The 24,235-nt window shown below is 43.2% G+C and overlaps 1 protein-coding gene across 1 annotated transcript in view; it reads left to right on the forward strand.

Moving 5' to 3' along the window:
* Positions 1-18,711: 18,711 nt before the first annotated feature.
* PRKCE (protein kinase C epsilon) overlaps positions 18,712-24,235 on the forward strand; it is a 350,754-nt gene continuing 345,230 nt past the window's right edge. Inside the window, exon 1 of the mRNA XM_068158885.1 lies at positions 18,712-20,509. Coding sequence (XP_068014986.1) covers positions 20,162-20,509 — 348 coding nt within the window. The 5' untranslated portion in view covers positions 18,712-20,161. The remainder of the gene's footprint in view (positions 20,510-24,235) is intronic.

Raw genomic sequence — 24,235 nt, forward strand, 5'->3', positions numbered from 1 at the left:
TGTGCAGTGAGTGACAGGACAAGGGGAAGTGGACACAAACGAGGCTCCCTTTGAGGATGGCAGAGCACTGGGGCAGGCTGCCCAGAGAGGCTCTGGAGACATTCCAGCCTGGGCTCCCGTGCTAGCGTGTCTCTGCCTGTGCCTCAGCGCAGCTGCACAAGGGGGTCCCTCCAAGCTGAGGTCTCCTCCTGCGTGACTCTCGGGTTGGTGTGGCTTGCAGGATTCTTCAGGGCACGCCGTTTGCAGCAGCATGCCGGGTCGCGGCGTGGCCTCGAGGTGCCTGAGGTGCCACAGGCTGATGTGCTTGGTGTGGTGGTTATGACTCCGCTCTGCTCCTCGTGTTGGTGGCCACAGGCTCTCCCCTTGTTTTGCTTGGGGTGAAGGTGTGAAGGCCGTGGGGCCAGTGACCCCCCATTTGCCGCAGTGCAAAGAGATCAGACGCCTTACACTTGAGGATGAAGAGTGGAGATGTAAACTATCTGGGTTCAGTTTTTGGTGCATGGCAGTTTGAAAGCTGTCAGAAATGTTTCTACTGTTTTGCTATCCAAAATAATCTCTCTGTGAAGTGGGGTTGGTTATTTTTCACAAAGTTGGTTATTAGGAAGCAGATAATCATTGTGTGAAGCTGAGATACTCTATCAAAAATGACTGTAGAAGATGCAGAAACAAATGTATGCCCTTTCTGCCAGCCCACTGAGTAGACAGCAACATGTAGATCCAAATATACAAGGGCTATTTACGTTCCTTTGTCAATGCAGACTAGAATTTACATTATTTTTCCGTATAACCATAGACATTTCCACTCTAGTGTTGGATTAAGTGGCCAAATGTCAGTCTCCCTCTTAAAGTTTCGTATTAAGTTATGCATCCCTGAAATCATCCATTGATTTGCCATCTGTATCTACCAAGTTAATGTTCAAAGAAGGATTCTGTCAAGTCCATCTCATGCACAGAGTGTAACGGGTGCTGGTTTCTGGAGCCATCACAAGAAGAACAGAGAAAGTTAGCTGCTACATTAAAGCTGCCTTCTGAGCTTCCATTACCCTAAAAGGTCTTCTGCTTTGTATCATAAATATTTGTAACTTGTGGTCATAACTACCAGCCAGCTGTTCTCCAGCCTTGGAACAGCAACATCTTAAATGCAATAGGGCGTAATAAATAATTCATAATTTTTCATCTTGACTTTATAATAAACGTGTGTTTAACAGTTTGGAATGACTTTAAACACACTTATGTTCGATGCAGTCTCTCTTTCCATAGATTTTACCCAACCTCTATAGTTTTCAGGGTCCCAGAAAGAGGATTATGCACATACTTGTCTTTGTGCATGGGGTTCTATCTCTGTGCCAAATCTTCAGCTGATATAAACTGTCACAGCTCTGTTGATTTAAATAAGGCTTGTGATTTGTACAAATTGAGGATCTGACTTGGAGACCTCAGTAGGACTGTTCACGTATTTAAAGGTAATCGAGTGTGTGTTTGCAGGCTCAGGGCTGATTCACTTACAATTTTCTCCTAGTAAGAGCTAAGCAAAAGGTTGATTAGTCTAACACTAGGGAAATAACCAGCTAATGTCATAGGTATGAAATCATGTTAGAACCTCAAACAGTTGTTCAGCTGATCCTTCATCATTTTTAATAGGTAAGATTTTTTTTTTATATATTTCAGATGCTTCTTTTAAGCTAATATGAAAACAACCTAGGAACTCAGTGCACTATATAACTAAGGACAAAAGATTCTGACTATAAATAGCATTAAAATGATATTTAAATATGTGGTCTGATTGTATTTCTTAACACAGCAAAACTTTGTGCAGAATATAAAAATACTGCCTCTGTCATCAGACTCCTTTGATACACTGAATGAAAATTCCTATGTCTAAGTACATATCATGAAGTCAACTTTGTTGAATTCATAGTTTGAAATTGGATCATTGTCCTTGTAAGGATGGGCTAAACCTGTACAGCTGATTTTAAAGGAATTACCTAAATAAAAATGTGTTTTGGTTTGGTTAGTTGTTGGTTTATTTTTTTTTCTCATGCTTGCCTGCAGCAACACTGTTCCTTATCTATAATCAGTAATTTTACTGCCTGTTCTGGCATATGTATTCTATGCTGGCAGGGTTTTTTTAGATTTGTTTATAGTGACCCCTGCTGCAAAAGATTAAGACTGAAATTTCTCTAAACCTTTAAAAAGGCATTTACCCATTTATTTCAGAGCTAAGTTCAAAAGAACCAACCAGTTGTAAAACCAAGTGTATAAAATTTAAAACTCTCTAAATTGGATAGTTTTCAATAAAATAACCTAACTGTCCAAGTTTTTTTTTCCCCTCATACATATGTGGGGTTTAATTTCTAATGCAGTGCTTCGTGTAATACTTGTTCTTTGTGTTATTGTTCTTTGACAAGGGCTAGACAACACCAATAAATTGGTGTCTGAACTCCTGTGTCCCAGTGTTCTCAGAGGAAACATTGAGGAAAGCACATGCTTATGTTTATCTCTGTTCAGGATAGCAAACTAGTAAAAAAGCAGATTAAAGCACAGGACTCAGTTTAAACACAGATTGCCCCTCTGGTTTCAGAAGAATAGAATAGAATAAACCAGGTTGGAAGAGACCTTTGAGATCATTGCCTCCAACCTATTATCCAACCCACCTAATCAACTAAACCATGCAACCAAGCACCCTATCTAGTCTCCTCCTGAACACCTCCAATGTGTTATACACCTACTATAAATGTCATCATACAAATATATACACCTGATTGCTGTTTTTTTTATTTAAAGCTGTGTTTAAAGAGTATTATTTAGGCTGCAAAGCCAAGCTGAAAACAACAACACTACATCCTTAGAGCTCCCTGTGTAATCTTTATACCAGACTTCATGCAAATATTGATGAATGGAAGCATTGCAGGGAAAACAGTGAGACTGGCATAGCTCAATAACCACAAGGAGGCAGAACTGAACTCTGATGAGCATTCTTGGCAGCATTCTCATATGACTTAAGTCTAGCAGAAAGGTAAAAACTGAACTGAGTGCAGTTGCCTCATATCATGCACTAGAATGGAATAGAATTAACCAGGTTGGAAAAGACCTTCAAGATTATCAAGTCCAACCTGTCACCTGACACGATCTAATCAACTAAATCATGGCACCAAGTGCCTCATCCAGTCCCCTCTTAAACACCTCCAGTGATGGTGACTCCACCACCTCCCTCGGCAGCACATCCCAATGGCAAATCTCTCTGGGAAGAACTTCTTCCTAACATCCAGTCTAAACCTCCCCTGGCACAGCTTGAGACTGTGTCCTCTTGTTCTGCTGCTGGTTGCCTGGGAGAAGAGACCAACCCCCACCTGGCTACAATATCCCTTCAGGTAGTTGTAGATGGCAATAAGGTCTCCCCTGAGCCTCCTCTTCTCCAGGCTAAGCAACCCCAGCTCCCTCAGCCTCTCCTCACAGGGCTTGTGCTCCAAACCCCTTCCCAGCTTAGTTGCCCTTCTCTGGACCCAGGACTCAAGATGTGGCCTAACCAGTGCTGAGTCCAACGGCACAATGACTTCCCTGCTCCTGCTGGCCACACTATTCCTGATCCAGGCCAGGATGCCATTGGCCTTCTTGGCCACCTGGGCACACTGCTGGCTTATGTTTAGCCTACTATCAATCAGTACCCCCAGGTCCCTTTCTGCCTGGCTGCTCTCCAGCCACTCTGACCCCACCCTGTAGCACTGCCTGGGGTTGTTGTGGCCACTGTGTAGAACCCTGCACTTAGATGTGTTCAATCTCATGCCCTTGGACTCTGCCCATCTGTCTGGCCTGGCAAGGTCCCTCTGCAGATCTCCTATCCTCTAACAGATCAACTCCTGCCCCCATCTTGGTGTCATCTGCAAATTTACTGATGATGGACTCAATCCCCTCATCCAGATCATTGATAAAGATATTGAACAGGATGGGGCCCAGCATGGGTCCCTGGGGGACACAACTAGTGCCTGGCTGCCAGCTTGATGTGGCACCATTCACCACCACTCTCTGGGCTCAGCCTCTAGCCAATTCCTAACGCAGCTCAGAGTGCTGCTGTCCAAGCCAGGGGCTGACAGCTTGGCCAGGAGTTTGCTATGGGGGATGGTGTCAAAGGCCTTGCTGAAGTCCAGGTAGACTACATCCACAGCCTTCCCCACATCCACCAGGCAGTCACCTGGGCATAGAAGGAGATGAAGTTGGTGAGGCAGGACCTGCCCCTCCTAAATCCATGCTGGCTGGGCCTGATCCCTTGGCCATCCTTCAGGTGTGTTGTGATTGCACTCAAGATGACCTGTTCCATAATCTTGTCTGGCACTGAGGTCAGGCTGACAGGCCTGGAGTTTCCAGGTTCCTCCATCTGGCCCTTCTTGTGGATGGGCATCACATTGTCAGCTTCCAGTCCTCTGGGACCTCTCCAGTGAGCCAGTACTGGTGGTAAATGATGGAGAGTGGCTTGGCAGCTCATGTGCCAGCTCTCTCAGCACCCTAGGATGTATCCCATCTGGTCCCATATGGGGACCCAAGTGGCTGAGTAGGTCTCTAACTGCTTCCTCCTGGACTGCAGGGGAACTATACTGCTCCCCAACTCCATCTGCCAGCTCAGGAGGCCAGTTGTCCTGCAGACAAACAATCCTGCTATTAAAAGTTGAGACAAAGGTGTTAAGTACCTCTGCCTTTTCCTCATCTTTAGTTAAAATATTCCCCTCCATGTCTACCAGGGAGCGGAGGTTGTCCTTGCCCTCCTCTTGCCATTAATATATTTGTAAAAGGATTTTTTGTTGTCCTTCACAGCAGTGGCCAGTCTAAACTCTAAGTGGGCTTTTGCCCCTCTAATCCCCACTACCAGTGGGGATTGAATCCTGTATCTTTTCCACAGTACCCACAAAGGAAAACAACAACCAACCAATTAAACCCCCCAAACTCAGCCATAAAAACAAACAAATGAAACAATAACATTTGTCATTTTAGCATAGGGTGATGTGTTATGGGTCCTGAGAGTGGTCAGTGGGAAGAAAGTCAGTATAGCTTCAATTCTTTCTCTTCCTCTAGATGCTGGAAAATTGATGCCATGTGAAATGCCATGAAGGGAGGTGAGCCAGCAGGGCAATCTGCTGAGCCTTCATCTCTCCTCCTTGAGAACTGGAAGAGATCCACTTCTTTGCAGTGTTCCCAAAAATTTGCAATTGGGGGCAGATGCTGGATTACTTATGGTATGAGAGTGCAACCTGGTTCTTGGCTGCATCTCAGGAACATACTGAGTATTGTATGATGTGCACTCAGGCTTTGTAAAGAATGTAATCCATACTCGTGTTTTCCACCTCAGTGCTTTGGCAGCATGTGAGATAGATTGTACTGCAACCTTTACTGATGCTTTGGCGATGGAGTGAGATGAACCACAAGATGTTCTTAAGTTTTGTTATCATCTTGGCAGGCTGACAAAAATTTCCTTAGAAATGAAAATGGGAGAAAAGAATCAGTGATTTTTAACAAATCACTTCTCAATGAAAGGTCACAATGTGTAATGACATGAAAGTGTATGTACACAGAAGTAGCTGGAAGGGCTGGAGAATGCTGTCAGCACCCTTAGTTTGTCAGACACTGGAGGGCCCCAGTCCACAAGTAAGATAACTGCATGAACTTAAGCTGATGATCACTGTTGAGATGAGGGGCATGTTAATTTGGGGATGGTGCCACACTGATATAACTACATCTTCCAGAGAGAAGCTAGCTTATGCCTGGGCAGCTCAGAGCATGAGCAGAGCTTGCTTGGATCTGTCTGCACCTGTCACAGTATCACAGTATCACCAAGGTTGGAAGAGACCTCAAAGATCATTGAGTCCAACCTGTCACCACAGACCTCATGACGAGACCATGGCACCAAATGCCACGTCCAATCCCCTGTGTGGCCTTGTAGAATTAAAAAACAGTAATTTCCCAATGAATTTGCAAAGGCCTGTTGCCGACAATGCAGGTCTCAGAGCATCTGCCAAAAAACCCCACAAACACCCCTCCTCCTGCTTCAAAACCCCCTCAGTTTCTTTGCAAGGTCTAGAAGAATTGAATTTTGCCAACATACTCTCAAAGTGCTTTTGTAATCCCCATCTATTTTCATTTTCTTCTGTTTCCTCCTGCCTTATATTTATATTGAAAGTTCTGTGAGAGGGAGAGACAATCTCACTGCCTGTGTTTATACAAAAATACAGTGTGATGGCATCTTCATCTATGCCTCTGACTCCTAAACACTCTAGCATGCCTGGAGTAATATGGGTGATCATTATTAAATAACCACTTGATTTGGGATTCATTGAAATGTCAATCATCAGAAGCAGAGATCTCTCAGGAAATACTTTGCACTGCATTCACATTTCCTACTTGCCAGCTGGACAAAGCACTTTTTATTTTGTGTGGTAGTGAGCACTGTGACTTTTGCTGCTACTGTAACCTTACCAATATGGTTGGATGGTTAGATCCTACCTTTAGTTTCTGCCTGTCTAGAATATTCCACCATTGCAGACTTTGGATGCCCCTCAGTCTTTACAGTATTTATTTTTATTGTGATGTCTTCTCAAAATAGGGTCATTTATGCTCATATTCTAAGTTCCCCTTTGAAGAAGATACTGCAACCAACTTTCTTAGTCTACTGGCCATTGCTGTGTAATTGTAGAAGTTTACATCAGCTCTTCTTTGTGTGTGCATGATGCAGTGTTCATGGTCCATATGATGTAGAGTTTCTATGCACATAATGGATGAAACAGAGTTTCTTCACAGAATGAGTAATTGGCCATTGGAATGTGCTACCCAGGAAGGTGGTGGAGTCGCTGTCCCTGGGAGTGTTCAAAAGAGGATTGGATGTGGTACTTGGGGACATGGTTTATTTAGTCGTGAAGTGTTGGGTGATAGGTTGGACTTTATGATCTCTGAGGTCTTTTCCAACCTGGTTGATTCCATGATTCTATGAAATACCTAGCGTCAGAGTGTGTTTGAAGTGCTGCTGAATTGCTCCAGAAAGCACTGGCATTTATCTTCAGAGTTTTGCTGTTCCCGTGTTGGAAAGGATGAAAGCACAGACAAATTATGTTCCTTGTGCAAAAAGAACCATGTCCTGCATCTTCAAAATCCATCAGTATTCCATACATGATCTGCTAGCTGTATAGCTGCCAAGACAATTATAGTGTGGCTCTTCTCCCAACTGATCCAGCAGCTGTTTGCAGAATTATTCCTGAAGCTCCATTATGTGCTAATATGTCCTGTTTATAAGGGAATGGGAACAGAACTGGGGCTTGGAAGGAAAGTAAGGGGCACTGAAGGGTTTAGACTGAATGGTAGACTATTGTTCCTGGGATACTCTCTGCATCCATTTCAAAAGAAAAGATCTCTTTGAGAATCAGAAGCAAGCGATGGCTTAGGGATTCCTAGAGGACAATTCTACTTCTGTAGAAGTCAGTTCTGATTCCTGTAAATAAGCAAAGCATGCTCAAGATTATAGGAACCTTTTTACGAGGCTGCAACATTTTTTTTTTTTTTAAAGTCACATTTGAGACAATCAGAACTAAACTTCACTCAAAGTTGGTCCACTGAACCTGGTCCTGTGATTTCTGTACTATTATCCATATAAAGGCATGTATGCTCTTTATTTTACCCCATATATCTGTATATTTGACCATCTATTCTCCAAGTGTGTGACTAGAGTGCCTCAGAAGCAAATTATAGTCTCCCATTTCTTCCCCTGTCTCTGCAGAAGCCCCAAGGTTGGGACCTTCAACAGCCAGAAGGCCACATATCTTGTTAAAGAGGGATTGAATATGTCACTTCTGAAAACAGGAGATGATGTTGCTAGTGAAGAGGCCCAAAGATGCGTCCATTATTCCTGTCTCTTTTGAATAGCAGCTTAAGTGTCTACAAATTGATAGATGCTTTCAGCAAGCCGAAAAGGGCTTTGGTGTAGGGAGGATTAATCTGAATCCTTCTGAACTACAGATGTCCTGCATGACCCTCAATAAAAGACTGTTTCTGTGCCTTGGTTCCTCTACAGTAAAATGGCTACTGATATGTTTTCTTAAAACATGAGGATAAATTATGGCTATGATAATGCTCAACTATGGGCACTTAAGGTGGCTGCATAAGTCAGTGCATGTATAGTTAGTGTTTGATGTTTGCCATGTTTCCTACTTCATAGTCTGCTACTTACTGACGTAAATTTATGCAGGTAGACTTAAACTGTGCTAAGTAATCTGTGGATAATTTTGAAACATAAAGTTTGTATGTGGTCAAAATGTAGCCATAGTACTAGATATCCTGATACAAATTATTGCTCAGAGAACTTTATTTCTCAGTCATAATTTCCTTTCTTTTCCCATCTTTGAAAGCAAGCTTGTGTTTAAAAGTCGAAAGAGGATATTTATATGTGTGGCCAAATCTACACAACTGTGAGGATGAAATAAAGAGACAAGTAAGGCCTTTATCACCTGCCTGAAATGCCATTGTCATCAACAGAGCTGGGGATGGAATTGCCTGATCCTAAGCGAGAGCTGAGAAAGCTGCAGCTCTTGGCTGCCAGGAGTGATGTGATTTCCCTTCTGAAATGATGACTAACACCAACAGCTACCACTGGAAGATCCTGCTATACAATGGCATGGCCTTACACAGGTAAATTTAGAGCTTACTTTCAGGTTGTGGTTGTAACCTGTGTCAGCATTTTTACAATGAGGGCAGCCTGCAGTTTTGTTAAAAATACTTAGAAAATGTCTCTGCTGGCAAACCTAGTGCTCATTCTTTTAAACAGCTTTTGTCAGCCTTGCAGACTCAGTTGCAGTATCTGTTCAGTTCAAAGTGTGCACAGTATTTTGTAACCATAGGAATATTTTGGGAGTAACATGGAATCATATGATAATATGATTCTATGATGCTATTTTGTAACCAGATGAACATTTTGGGAGTAGCATAAACACATGAAATGCCTCATCTTTTGCTAAATTTAAAGCAATGTTGTTAGATTGAAGAAAGGGTGATCCAGTAATGTCGACTTTAATAGTACCAACAAGCATAGAAAATGGCAGTGTGGTTGGTTGTGTTTATTTCGGTTTCCCTGCAGCATTGTAGGTTATTAATTCTCTGAGAAGAAATTCCAAAAATTCCAGGGAATGGAGAATGTTGACACATAGATATTGGTTGTTATTTCTGCAAATTAACTATTACAGTAACTAACTGTACAAAGCCAGAAGTAATTGGTTCTGTAAATAAAATACCAGTCAACCCATTATCTGATTAAAGAGAAACTTTGAGCTTCCATCACAGCTACTTGTCAGCTCCCACCCATATACACACAATGATTTTGCAGTCATAGCCCTGCAATTCCACAAGACTTAATTTAGGATATGTGTGGCATATTACACTTCCTCACATTCCTAAATTAAGTGTTCTTCCATTAGCTGCTTAGCTCTCATTTTAGTTGGCCCCTTCACCCTTCACTGGTGAAAAAAAAGTACAGTCATTTCACTAAATATACTCCAGTGCAATTGTTTGATATTCTTATTTTATCACTAAGATTTATAAATGCATAATAAAGGCTTTAGGTGACTGTGGAAATTTGGATGTATTATTTAGCCAGTGTTATTTTGACAGTCACACTATTTTAAACTGTCTCTTTTAAATGGCAGCAATAGGAAGTAAAAGTGAGATAAATTGCTGGAAGGTCAGATCAGAAGTAATGTATCTTAATAAATGTGTGACCAATCTTTGAGAGGGAATGTGACATCAAATAGCTTAAATACCATGCTGCTATAGGAAGACCTACTGGTTAAGTACTTTTGAAAGTAGATTTACAGTGATCTCTACTATTCAGTGCCCATAAACTGTGTTCTTTGCTTACTAGTGCTGGTGAAACTAAAAAGCCTGATCATTCTTTTAAGGACATAAAGTGTATCATCAGTTAGTTCACAGATGACACCAAATTAGGTGGTAGTGCTGATCTGCATAAGGGTAGGGAGGATCTAGAGAGAGTGCCAATGTTAACAGTATGAGCTTCAACAAGGCCAAGTGACAGGTCCTGAACTTGGGCCACAATAACCTCGTACAATGCTACAGGCTTGTGGAAGTGTGGCTGGAAAGCTGTCTAGCAGTCAGCTGACCTGGGGGTGCTAACCGATGAGCAGCTGAATAGAAGCCAGCAGTGTGCCCAGGTGGCCAAGGAAGCCCATGGCTTGTATCAGAAATGCTGTGTCCAGCAGGAGTAGGGAGGTGATTGTTCCCCTGTATTTGGTACTGGTGAGTATTGTGTCCAGTTTTGGGCACATCAATACAAGAAAGATGTTGAGGTGCTGGAGCCAGTGCAGAGGAGGGCAACAAAGTTGGTGAAGGGCCTGGAGAATCAATCTTATGAAGGGCAACTGAAGGAGCTGGGGCTGTTTAGCTTGAAGAAGAGGAGGCTGAGGGGTCAGACCACTGGGAAAAAATAATCCATGTAACTTGTTTTATCTTGGACTTGTTAGGGATTGACAGCCCTACATTTGGTTCCTTTGGGCCAGTTTCCTATTTGACTTTACAAAAGCAGCATTAAGGCAAGTATACCCCTCGCCAGAGGGACCTTGCCAGGCTGGACAGATGGGTGGAGTCCAACATGATGGCATTCAACAAGTCCAAGTGCCTGGTGCCGCACTTTGGCCACAACAACCCCATGCAGTGCTACAGGCCGGGGTCGGAGTGGCTGGAGAGCAGCCAGGCAGAAAGAGACCTGGGGGTGCTGATTGACAGCAGCTGAACATGAGCCAGCAGTGTGCCCAAGTGGCTGAGAAGGCCAATGACATCCTGGCCTGCATCAGGAATAGTGTGGCCAGCAGGAGCAGGGAAGTCATTCTGCCCTGTACTCAGCGCTGGTTAGGCCACACCTTGAGTCCTGTGTCCAGTTCCGGGCCCCTCAATTTAAGAAGGACATTGAGACTCTTGAACGTGTCCAGAGAAGGGCAACGAGGCTGGGGAGGGGTCTGGAGCACAGCCCTGTGAGGAGAGGATGAGGGAGCTGGGGTTGTTTAGCCTGGAGAAGAGGAGGCTCAGGGGAGACCTTCTTGCTGTCTACAACTACCTGAAGGTAGGTTGTAGTCAGATGGGGGTTGGTCTCTTCTCCCAGGCAACCAGCAGCAGAACAAGAGGACACAGACGCAAGCTGCTCCAGGGGAAGTTTAGGCTGGAGGTGAGGAGAAAGTTCTTCCCAGAAAGAGTAATTGGCCGTTGGAATGTGCTGCCCAGGGAGGTGGTGGAGTCATTGTCCCTGGAGGTGTTCAAGATGAGACTGGATGTGACACTTGGCTTTCTGCCCTTTGTATGCTGTGTGAAAAGACACTAGGATTACACTGCAGGAAGAAATTTTTTGCATCATTTAGAGTTTCTATGACCAGGTACAGAAAAGACTAAGAGAAAAACATGACGATTTTAGCTGGATAGACAGCGAGGTGGGTTTGTTTTGTGAGTGTAAATGAAGAAGGAAAATGGAGTATGACAAACTTAGAATCATACCCACAAACATAAAAAGGAGGGGGAAAAAGTAAAATAAACCATGGTGGAGTAATTGTGACCTGCTGATCCCTAGTGCCTTTTTTTCTTTTGTGAACTCTAGAGTCATGATTCATGGTAGTTTAGTGGCCAACTGTTTTCTATCCTATGTTTGCAAGTAGAAGCCCACTAGGCATCAGCACATAGAAAAAGCCATGTTTGTCAACCAACATCTCAAGCTTTCTGCCAGCGTTAGCTTCTTTCCCATATGACAAGTATGTTAGAGCAAAAGTCATTGCTGGTTTGTCCTAAAAAAATTGAAACTGTCACCCATACTAGGAAATGAAGCTTGGCTTTAGCAAGCTTCAAAGCAAGCTTTAAAGACAAAAATATTATGTACTTGTGCAGTGGGATACTACATTTCAATTTTCCAAAGACATGTGCAGAAATAAGTCTACTGAAGGGTCCTGAATCCTGACATTTCAGATTGCATAGTGTTATGTACATACATACAGGCCTTTTTAGGTTTTGCCTTTCATTGTAACTGGTTAATGAAGCCAAGGTAGAACACACAGCTCAGCATGTCCTACATGTCAATACTGCAAATACTGTAAATCATTATATCACTTCTGTATTCTGTCTTAGTTTCTCAGTTTAAAAAAGTTTAGTTCTCGAATACTGGAGTGGGAAAAGGCAGAAGGCTGTGGGAAACACGAGATACAGGTTTTACTAATGACTGTTAATGACTTCATATGTGATTTTAAGCAGGTGATTAGGGTGAAATTCTCAAAATTGTCCACTTGAGATACCTAAAATACCTCTAGTCAGATATTTTACAATTACAGCACTCAAAATTCAGACACATTTTTACAATGCAGCCCTTTATTCATTCTCTTTCTCCCTCATCTGCTCTGTAAAGTGTTGAAGAGGTTTTGAAAAGTCTGTACTTTTTACATTGAAGTGATACTACTGAACCAATGCATAATTTAAAATAATCTGAAAAATTAGCAGAAGCTGATAATGATAGTTACACCTTGGGCACACTTATTACTCCATTGCAACTTATCAACTGTTAAATGAGCTTGCTTTAGAGTGTCACACATAATAGTGACAGATGCTCCAAACCCTATACAGGGTCCTGGGTAAGACAGTAGGATGAATCCTTCAGTAAAGCACTTACACCCTGCTACTGTTCTCAGGACCCTTATGGCTAGGCACATAAATATAGAGTTGCTCTGACTCAGAGCTTCACTTATTTTCAAAATTTCTTCTGGTGTACTCACACTAAAGCAGTTCAGCAGAACAGGACAGAAAGAATCCTGTTCTGCTGTATCCTGCCATATGTTGTATGGTTTGCACTCCTGTAGTATATGAGGAAGCAGAAAGGCAGTTCCCTTTGGGGAGGCAAACACACTGAAATCCAGAGAATTTCTTACAGGGGAGTCCACCTCAAATGGGGAACAGTTTCCAGTAGCAACAGTATTGTGATATTCTAGGGAGAGAAATAAACAGAGCAAAAGGCAATGGAATTATGGATAAATGACAACTGATCCTAAAATGTATTGGGTGTTCAGGCTCAGGGTGCTCTGACAACCTTAGGACCAGCTTTTCTATGATGAAAGGAATTGCATTTAGCACTTGATTATGTTTACTCCTTCACTGAAATTGCATAGCTGGTACAGAAGAAAGGAATGAAAAGAGCTTCTTTACCCCCCTTCCCCTCCCCCCATACTATGCGTGGTTAGTTTGGGCTTGGTTATTGGTGTTTGGTTTTGTTTTTTTGTTTGTTTGTTTTATATGATACAAAATCATTAATTCAAGCAGCATATATACTGGTTAGTTTTTCCCTGGATGCTGCTCAAGAAGGCAATAACCTGAAAGGCAAGACCCAAATTCTTGTTCCTGTCTTCTTCTGGTCCTGATGCAGAAAGTGAGACACACTTTTAGAAAAACCCTTCTTCCAAGGCTTACCCAACATGCATGGAGAGGCTGGTCTAGCATAGAGGATTCTCTCTTGCAGCCTAATACCTTCCAGAATTCTCTCCTTACCACTCTATCCCAAGACTACTCCCAGCAAGGACTACATAATAATTGAGTCTGAATATCAACAAACTCCTATTATAGTTCTGAATAATGCCATTTAAGTTTCGTTGCCCAAGAAACCTGTTGTAAATTCTCAGGATGAAGGCTGATAAATCAAGAACAGATCAGATCTGGATTTTACATTTAATGAGTTTCTCCAGCAATTCCATATCTAGAATAGCACCAATCCTCCAAATGGCAGACCTACAGTGAATGCTGCCAGCAAAGCAAGCTATATATGTATGTGAAGGCTAAGACGGTATATACATTAGACCAAATGGAAGCCTATTTATATTTGGGGTGCATTCCCAGTATTTTTACTGGGGAGAGACATATTGCTAACCTATAATAAAATCACCTTCTTCAAGTAGGAAAATAATTAAAACACCCCACCATGGTGAGAGTCCCTGGCACAGCTGTTTGGGATCATACTGGTCTACAGCCCTGCCTAACTGAGCCAGAATTTTCTAGCTTAGATGTGAATAAGCATATGTTCTGCAACTGATGATGTGGTTTTGTAGGACATGCAGATATGCTTGAGATGTCTGTAATCTATCTAGCTCAGACAAGAACTGCTAGGAAGGTACGATAACATGGGTTTCAGTCTTGACTAGCAAACCAGGTGCATACCTGAAATCAGGCTTGCTGGTAGCCACCATGTCATTATGTCTGCCAGGATCAGGTACCTTAAAGCTGCAAGTCATGCAACCCCACGAGTTGCAATGCAAATGTACTCTGAGATATCTATTTCCAATGAAAGCTAACAAAATGGAGGTAGTGTTTACAGTGTTCTTTTAAAAGAGGTTGGGAAGGGTACCAAAAGTATAATTAAACTAGAGAGAGTTGGAGAGCTAATTAATCACACATTGACAAGATCTCTTTTGCTGAGACATTTCACAGAGAACATTATGTGTGCCTTAAGTAACTTCCTCAGGTACATGCTTCGCAAGTGAAGAATAAATTACTAAGAAATTGGCTGAACACAAGGGAAACTTTGGAATGGAGCTGGGGGTTGGACCAAGCTCAATGAAACTGGGTTTCTTCTTCATATTCAGAAAAGATGAATTAGCTATTGGTATACCCTCAAGATCATTTGCAGCATAACAGGAGTGAAAATGCTCTTGAGGATGCCTTTTTTTTTCCATTTTTTAAAAAAATTATTTTAAATTTTTTTTCATAACAATGTGTCCAAAATTAGAGAAATAGTAATTTGACTTTCAAAGATAGTCAGCATTTGTCAACAATCTTTGATTTCTTGCAAGGAACTGATCTTGCTAACATTCAGCTACTGCACTTGTATAAGCATATCCATTAAGTTCAAAGGAATTCAGTGGATGTACTTATACTAAGTGAACATCTTCACACGCGTGATGCATGATATGTGATCATTCCCCATGTGCATTCAGAGCCACAGTTCCTCAAATGTCACAATATTTATAATTTGGGTTCTGGTTTTTATTTAATTTTCGCCATAAAGGTGTTTTTGAAAACCTCTCCTGCATGCAAGCCTGATTTTATTCCTTATGCATCTGTTTAGACACGATGATCTTGAAGGTCTCTTCCAACCTGGTTTATTCTATTTTTTTTTATTTTTTTTTTTAATTCTATTCTTTTAAAAGCAAAACAACACAAAGTCTCCTCTTACTCCTGCATATTGCTGTACTTGCAAAATGCTGAAAATCTGCTGACATTTCTCCAAGGTTTAAGCAGTTCTTCAGGAAAGGACAAGAAAATGACATTAACATTAGTTTTGTAAAGACTCAGCCAGATGTGTTTCCCTGCCATCAAGACTGTAAAAAAACAAACACTCCCCACCCCAAAAAAAACTCCAAAACCCCAAAACAACAAGCCAAAACTAAAACAACCAAACCAAAAAATCTCTGGAAAATCCACTATGCTTTCTATCAACCCTGGGAGAACACCTCAAAAGCAGTTGCAATTGCGACTGCACTGAGTAAAGCGTACGGTGAATCTCGGAAGGGCTTTACATACTCGGTCCACCAGATAGTGCTGTTTCTCCACAGAGCTATTGAGGATTCACAGGCCAGGGAAAGGTCAGCCGTTGACTCGGGGTAACAGGCTGCCCGGAGCTTGCTCGTCCCTCCCTGCCACTATTACTCTACGTGAAATGGGAAGCGCAGCCTGAGAGGAACTGGCGGGAGTAACCCATGTTTTGTGCGATCGTTGTCTGCAGATGACCGCGTGCTGGTGTTGCCATCCTTGCTGTTACCAGTTTGATGTAGTGGCTTTCCTGAAGTAAAACTGCAAACAGAATCTGATGCAAATAGGCTGCACTTGTATGATCGCTTGGGGTTCTTTTCCTAACACCTTTGCAGAATACCCTAATCAAGCAGTGGCTGGACTGAGGCAATGCTAATGAAAAACTGAAACACTAATGTGCAGACACTCCTGTGGGTGAGCAGCATGGGCTGGGAGCACTCCTGATAAAAAGTTACGTGCAGTTTGGTTTCACAGTGCTGAGCAGAGCAACTTCTACCAGCAAAAGTCACTTCAGTGGAGTAGACAGACCTATTTGACCAATCCCGAGTCTGTGTACCCTGTATGTAGGCCCTCTGTGTCCTTTTGAAAAAAAAAACAAAACAAACACAGAGTTGGGAAGATTATAAAAATCCCCAACCCAAACCAACCCCCCCCCCCCCAAACATAATTAAACTACGGGGCATGGTTTACTATTCTGTTATATACAGCCTTTGTAACAGAGCACAGAAATGTGTGTAGAGCTCTTCTTATTGGCTTTCTGCAGGAGAAATATTGCATGTGCAGTATCTTCCTCCCCTGACCCTCCTGTAAGAAAGAGAATAGCATTTGCTCTTCAACTCCTAAAGAAACAAATTCTTCCAAATGCATAGAGAGAGGACAGAAAAAGAAATTCAAGCAAACAGATATTAAAAAACTTTTTAAGTGGAAAAGAGTACTTACAGTTGGAATGTTCTTTGCTGTCCATTACTTAGAGTTTCACTGAGCCACTGAGCCAATTTTTCAGATAAAATGTGCAGGAAGCATTGTAATGTTGCTCAAAGCACCTGAATTACTGGATTTTAAATAACATTGTCTTTTAGTAAATTAGTAACTGCTAAGTATGAGAAATTCATGCTTGACATAAACATGCTTTCTCAAAGTATAATTAAAAAAATATTTTAAAAAATTAATTAAAACAGTGCAAGGTATGTGTATTTTCCTAAGCAGTGTAAGGCTGGGGCCCTGTCAACCTAAGTGACCTTATAAACCCTTATTCATGCAGGCAGTCTTCCCAGAAACAAAGATTTGTGAAACCAAACCTTAGCTTGCTTCAGCGCATGGAAAAGTGAAGATGACTTAAATAAGATATCAAGAATTAGCTGTGTGTACCATAATTATACATGTAATTGGTCAAAGATAAGATTTATCTATATTCTTTTGTATGCTGGTTAATTTATCCAGATTTTTTAAATACGTATGTATGATCTCACAGAGCTGCTAGGTCATTAAACTCACCATGGAAACTATTTACTTAAATCTTACCTTGAGTAGTTGGGATACACGTAGTTGCAGGTCTCTTAAATAGAAAGATTAAACAGTGTATATCAGATTGACTTTTATGTCTCCCAATATCTAAGGAAATGGAGCATACTGTTTATATTGCCTTTATGAGACAAAACCAAACATCCAGAGGAAAGATTTAATTATAGTGTTATTTCTGACACAGTAAATGTAAGACCATGTAGCTTAATATATAGTACTATAGATGGTAGGTTGTGAAGGAGGTGGGAGGAAAGGAGTAGGTGATTCGTCAGTTTCTGGTAGAGCCTGCGAGGAGGGTTCTTTAGCAAAATAACGCAGGAGATGTATCACGGCTGCTATGAGCTCAGAAGCTGAATTGCAAAGGAAGACATCTCTCATAATTGGCTCCGTATCACAGCTTTGTATCAAATGATTGTGCTTGGGGATTGTCAAGATGATAATGAACATGGAGATTTTACAGTATTTCCACTTTGATTAGTAGATTAAGTGGCAACTGGTGCTAAAACTAAAAAGTAAGTCTTCCATTAATGTGAATGCTCTCATGACCCTTAGGCTTCATTAGTACTGTATCTTGTATCTGGAAGCTACTCTGGAAGCACAGATACTGGAGCTATTTCATCATCTCCAAATATAATACCTGCCTCCTGAGCCATTACCTGTAAAAATCCACAATTATCTGTTCTTTCCTTTCCAGTTAGGAATATCAGGTGTGCATTTTTTATGTCCTTCTCAAATGGATCCAAGCAACTGAGTTTCTCCCTTTTATGTTGCCTATGTTTTTGAAGCATACCAGCTACCCTCCTGGGTGCAGTGCTGCCTCTTGGTTTCTCTCGTGAAGTCACAGGGAGTTCAGATCCCACCAAAGGGCAAAGCCCATCCCTTTTCCAGGGACTTTCTCACAGAAGTTTGGCAAAAGCAGTAGTTAAAAATAGATAAGGGAGCAATAATTTTAACCAAAGAAAACCCTTTAGATCTTGAGTACATTTGTTCTGCAGAGAAGCCAGGCTGCACATACTTTCCCAATTATTTAAAGTACAGTATTTGGTACCACGGTGAAGAAATTACTTTACTATTACCTGCCGTGTAGATAACGTTCACTAACACAGTCAGTACATCCCATTACCATTTCAGATCCACTCCCCCCCCGCCCCGTTTCAGTACCACGTAGGGCAGTGCTGACTGACTCCCCGTGGTGTCCCCCCGTCAATGCCAACTCAATGCCAGAGACACAGAAGCGGTGCTGGGCAGCGAGGGGCTGCAGTGGGGCAAGCACAGGCCGTCTCTACTGGGCCAGCTGACCCGCAGCAAACAAAGAGACTGGCAGCAACCAACGCCACGGAGAGATGGGCGTCCAAGAGCCATTTTCTGCCCCGCCGCCCCGGCACCACCGGGCCCGGCCCGCCTGTCACCCCACGCAGTGCCCGCCCGTCGGGGAAAGGGAGGAGGCGCGCCAGGCCGGGCCCGGGAGGCCGCTTCCCCTGTCGGCGGACGGTACTTCCCGGCGCTCTCACACACCAGGGAAACTCTTCCTCTGGCCCGGCCTCCGCTGACGTAGCGTTGTCTCTGCCGCGGCGGCGGCCGGGCGGGGGCGCCGGGGGGGACGTGGGTGGTTGGCCGCGGCGGTCGGCGGCGGGGTCCGGAGCTCGGCGCTGTTAGGCGGCAGTGCCGGGGCGGCGAGGACAGCTGCGGACTCGTCGCCTGTCAGTTGCGGACCGGGACGCGCAGAAAGATCCCGGGGGCGGTGCTGTCACAGGGAGCGAGGCGCAGGAAGCCCTATGAGAAAGAGCCTCTGGCAGCCCCGCAGCGCCAGCATCGCCTGGCATGGTGGAAGTAGCCGTGCCGGTCGGTAATGGCAGCACCTTCGTGATCAACAACGTTAATAAAACCGGGCTATTTACGGCAGGGGAGGAAAGTGGCCGTGGGTGGTTTTTCCACGCTTGGTTCACCACTTTATCCTGTGAGGAAGAGGCAGGAGGAGGCCGAGCAGGGAGGAAACAAAGGCCCCCGCGGAAAGCCGCCCGTAGGCGAGTGTGTAGGAGTCGCGAGCAGGGCCCGCGGGAGTCACGACCCGAGAGGCGGCTGCCCGGCTGGCTGCGGCCGCAGTGCTCCCCCAACAGGCAAAAACTTTCTACTCGTAGGACTCACACTCACACACGCACGCACGGACGGGGCTGTCTCCGCACCCTCGCAGCGCACACACTCACACACGCACGCACACACACACACTGACGTCTTTTGCGCATTTCCTGCACTGGAGCGAGTGGCGGAGCGGCACCGGCAGGCGGGCTGGGGCTGTGCTCGGCGGGGAGGGAGGCGGGCGGGGGGCGGCCGGCGGGAGGCGGGAGGCGACGGCGGCTCTGCCCATAGCCAGGGCGGCGGCTGCCCAGCCGGAGCCCGCCGAGACCCGCGCGGCCCGCTCCGCTGCCGTCGCCCCCCATGCGCGGGGGTCGTTCCGCTGGGTCCTTGGCCTTGGCGGCGGCGGACAAGAAGGCGGCACAGGACGGGCGGCTCCGGGCTCCAGCGCGGATGGAAGGTCCCCGGGTGCATGTTTGCTGAGCGGAGGCTGTGCAGTAGGCAGGGCCGGTGTGTCGGCCGGTGTTTCTGATTTGTGTGTGTGTGTATTGTTGTGCGGCGCACGGGCAGGGCTGGCGTGTGCGGGAGCCTGGGATCGCGGCTCTGCCTCCTCTGCAAAGATTGATTCAGGATTATGATCTAGGGGAAGGGGGAAGGCTCTTGCTCACCCCACGGATTGGTTATGCTCGGGTTTTGATTGCATTCGGGGGGTTCTGCAGCCGCGGACACCACCCTCTCCCCGTCAGCCCCCCTCGCTTGTTTTCCGTTAGAAACACGGACAAGAAAATAAATGTATTCACTGGGTGTCGCAAGAGCAAAGGCTAGATAATCAAAGGTAACAGCCGCAAGGCGAAGAGACCCATACTGTATCCTGCTCTCCCACTCCCAGACCTGCCCTCCTATTTATTGGCGAGACCGACCTCCCTCCCTTTCGGTGCGAGTGTGTGCGAGTGTTTGATCCCGGGAAAAGTGCAGCCATCCAGCCATGGTGGTTTTCAATGGCTTGCTGAAAATCAAGATCTGCGAGGCGGTGAATCTGAAACCCACAGCGTGGTCTCTGAGACATGCAGTGGGTCCCAGACCACAGACCTTTTTGCTGGACCCTTACATAGCCCTCAATGTGGATGACTCCAGGATCGGTCAGACCTCAACCAAGCAAAAGACCAACAGTCCTGCTTGGAACGATGAATTTGTCACTGACGTTTGTAATGGCAGGAAGATAGAGATGGCTGTTTTCCATGATGCCCCCATCGGGTATGACGATTTTGTAGCTAACTGCACTATACAGTTTGAGGACTTGCTGCAGAACGGGAGCCGCCACTTCGAGGACTGGGTAAGTGTTCGTGCTGTAAGTGCATACACATATGTATAGTTTTCAGTGGCTTGGCTCTGGATGCAGCATCTGTCTTGCAGAGCTAGGTTGCCAAGGGCATGTAATGACTCTGAAGGCTTTTCGTTATTTCCATGCTTTGTTATACTGAGATAGTCTTGGTTACTGTATATCTAATGTATGTGCTCTACAGGCAAGGGAGGAAAGAAAAATATGCTGAATCTAAGTAAGAGATACATAATTGCCGCTTCAGTTTCTGAAATTATGTTATGTAAATACAAGTCTAGTTATCTTACTGTGTTTGCAAACCCTCAAACAAATGCATTGGTAGAGACCATTACCACAAACCCAGGTCCAGCACTTAGACCAAGTTCATCATTGCAATGTAAATGCTCTGGTCACCCTGGCAATGATGATCCAGGCCTGACCTCTGATATAAGACACTTCAGGGTCTTCGCGTCACTTGAAAGCTCACTGCATCAACACTGGTGCTCCTCCTTCCTTCCCCCGATGATCTATACCTTTATCCATAGACTTAATGCAATGCTTCTTCAAATGCCTGAAACTCACAAAAGGGTACTGGTGGATTTTGGCCCCAGTGAGGCAACTATGTGTACATAATGTGTCTAACAGCTCCTGAAGCACCTTGAAGACCCAGAGGCTTAACAATCCTCAGTGGGAGTGCAAAAAAGATGGAAAATCCTTAGTCCAGCATCCTCAGCTACTGTGATACAACACAGAAAAATCAACCACCACCACCACCAACAAAAAAAATGCAGGAAATGTGAATATGTACATTTCACATTTCTGCAGTTAAATAGTTAAATGGTATATCTTGTAAAAAGATATATAATAAAACAATAGTAGCTGATTTCTCATTTTAAATGTGCTCTGCTTGGCCAGCCATCTGAAACGTGTGTGCTCATAGTTTTGTGCATGGTCAAGGATACTAGTCAGTATTTCTTCGAGCAAACAAAGAACCCAGGACCAAAATAAAAATAGCGAGAGTTAATGGCTCTGAGTTTCACGTATTCTTTGGGTTTTCTTTACTTAATGCAGTGGTATAAAGAGATGTCAGAATGATGGAAAGGTGTGAAAGAATTAGACCAAATTTATACTGATTAGTTGCTGAATAACTTTACTGTTACAACTTTTATGTTTACAACTTCAAAATATTTTTCACTTCTGCTTCATATGTTACATGGTGGTAACTAGGATCTAGATTATTCTGATGCTCCATACAGCTACATGTTAGTAAGCTCAGATAGTAAAACTGGGTGATGGGCACAGGAAAAACAGCCAGATCAGGGAAAGACAAATGCAGAAGTATTGCAGATGTCTTTTACCTGGATTGAATGACAATGAAGTTGTGGCTGTCCTGAAATCAAGGAAGGATTTAGTCTTTGAGAATGATTGGATGAGGATGTCATCACAGATTTTAGTGAAAGAATAGTAACTTCCCAAGTTCTTTTTGTGTATGATATATGTTGTGGATTTGTTGCCAAATCTGGAAGGACCTTGCCGGTTGCTGATGCCAAGTTTGAATTTTGGTGGGGCTGATGTGCTGAGGTACGCTCTGGCTCTGATTTTAAAGGTGAACTTAAATGTCTGAATATGTTCCTTTGATAAACAGTGGAATTTAATATATTGTAAACATGGTCTGGGAGGAACTACGGAGCTGAATCAGATAAATGCTGTGTTTTATTGCATTAGGATTCATTGCTGTCCAGCATTCACTGGGTGCGAGGAAATGAAGGAGTGACTATGCTTGTTGTCTGTTATGTGGCAGAATTAAGGACATGGCAATGGACCATAACTGATCACCTCTATATAATGCATCTTCTGAATCATCACTTACCTAATTTTGGGCTGTAAATCTTCATACTTTGGATTGTGTTTTTTCGGTGCATATGATATACAGTGTATACCACCCTCACTGTCACAGTTAGAGTTGGTGAGAAGGCAAGTATTTGTTGGATTGTACTTTACCCTTTCCAAACTCTTCTAGTTTACTCAATGTGTCACTGTAATTGTAATACTGAGTGTGTTTATTAGATTGTTAGTAGATAGGGACCTTCAGAGAACTGGCTGGTATTTTGTCTTATTTCACTGAATTAAAACAAGGCCTGTGGTCATGACATCTCTATGGATGCAAAGCAAATACATTTATTGATATCTTCAACCAGTGTCTGGAGTCTATGTTAAAATCTGAAAAAGAGAAGTCATCTATAAAATGAATGGACTTCACAGTATAAGGAAAATGCACGTGGCCTAAACCAAGACTAAGATCTGCTGGTAGGATACAGTCAGTTTCTTCTTTTTATTAAGAGGACTAATTCCTTTATTCCACTCTTGGCATTTAAGGCAGATATTTTCCCACCGTTTTTCCCAGCTTTAAAACAAACAAATTACAAGCACCAATCACATGATCCCATTCATCCTTACTGCCTGAAATACCAAATAAATGCAAACCGAGAAACACTCTTAGGGACCGTAAAGCTCTTTTATGCCATTCCCTTTAAACAGTCCTGAAGGTTTGAACTGGGTGCCACATAAATATTGAGTGTATTTGGCATAATAGCACTGCTGCCTCTCTTTACCTTCAGAATGATCTAACAGCTCTTGCAGGACTGGACTGTCACTATTTAAATAGGTTTGAAAAAATCCTCATGTTCTGCAAACAACTCTTGTCAATATATTCATAGTTTGATCCCATATAAAGCTGCATGTATTTTTAAAGAAAATTTCAATATTTATTTTATAAGGTCTGCACTAGACTCAAGATTATGTTACTTTCTTGTTGTGTTCTTGTCAGAAGTCCAAAATGCAAAAGACTTGCAGAGAAACAATGTTGTGGGGTTTTCCCCTAAAAAGAAACTGCTTCTCTCTTTAGCCACCTACCTACTTTGATTTTTTCTTGCTATTGTGCTAATCCTTTCATTTTTGTAAGAGATGGGTTTTTTAGGAGAATGCTGGGTATTTTTCTCACTGTTTAAGCCTGTGCAGTATACTGATGCCATGGTTACAGTGGAAACACTGACGATAAACAAGTGCAGAGCTTGGAATCATGATAGCATCTATTGTATTAGGACAAGACAGATAAATATGTAGAATCCTGGTTACTTTTGTCTATAGATTAAACTTTTGATATGTATACTCCCTGAATATAGTTGTGGCCCAGAAAAGTGGTTCAGGTTTTACCAGATGAAAGCTTTTAAAAAGAAGAGATACTTTTTTTTTTATTTTTTTTTTTTTTTAATAGGATCAATATAAAATACTTACTTGACTTTCTACAAAAGGTGCAGTGACCATTAGAGATACCTGGTTTTCCAGTGGTGCATCAGTACAGACATAGGACAGTAAAAGTGTCAATTCTGCAATTTATTTTAGTCCTGGCTATGCTGCAGCTATAAAGACTTTTGAATGTGTAGCACTACAGGCTTTTCTGTAAGCGTGCAGTGTGCTATACAAAATGGCATGGAGTATTCCAGAGGATGGTGGTGAACTTACGCTTGGAAAAATACAAAATAGAGAACAGTAAAAAACCTGAAAGTTCTCATTGAATAACAAAATAATAACATGAAAGCTGTGGCCATATTTTTTCCTTTGAGTTAGGTAATTCAGGTAATAATAAGCTATGCCTTATCTATCTTACGGATGTGTCACATATGTAAATGTTGCCCTTGAGTTGGTAATGCAGTTGCATTTTCATCAGTAGAACTGGGATCA

The sequence above is a fragment of the Melanerpes formicivorus genome, unplaced genomic scaffold, assembly GCF_026170545.1.
Source record: "Melanerpes formicivorus ecotype bairdi unplaced genomic scaffold, bMelFor1.0.p_v2 SCAF_43, whole genome shotgun sequence".
NCBI classification, from domain to species: domain Eukaryota; kingdom Metazoa; phylum Chordata; class Aves; order Piciformes; family Picidae; genus Melanerpes; species Melanerpes formicivorus.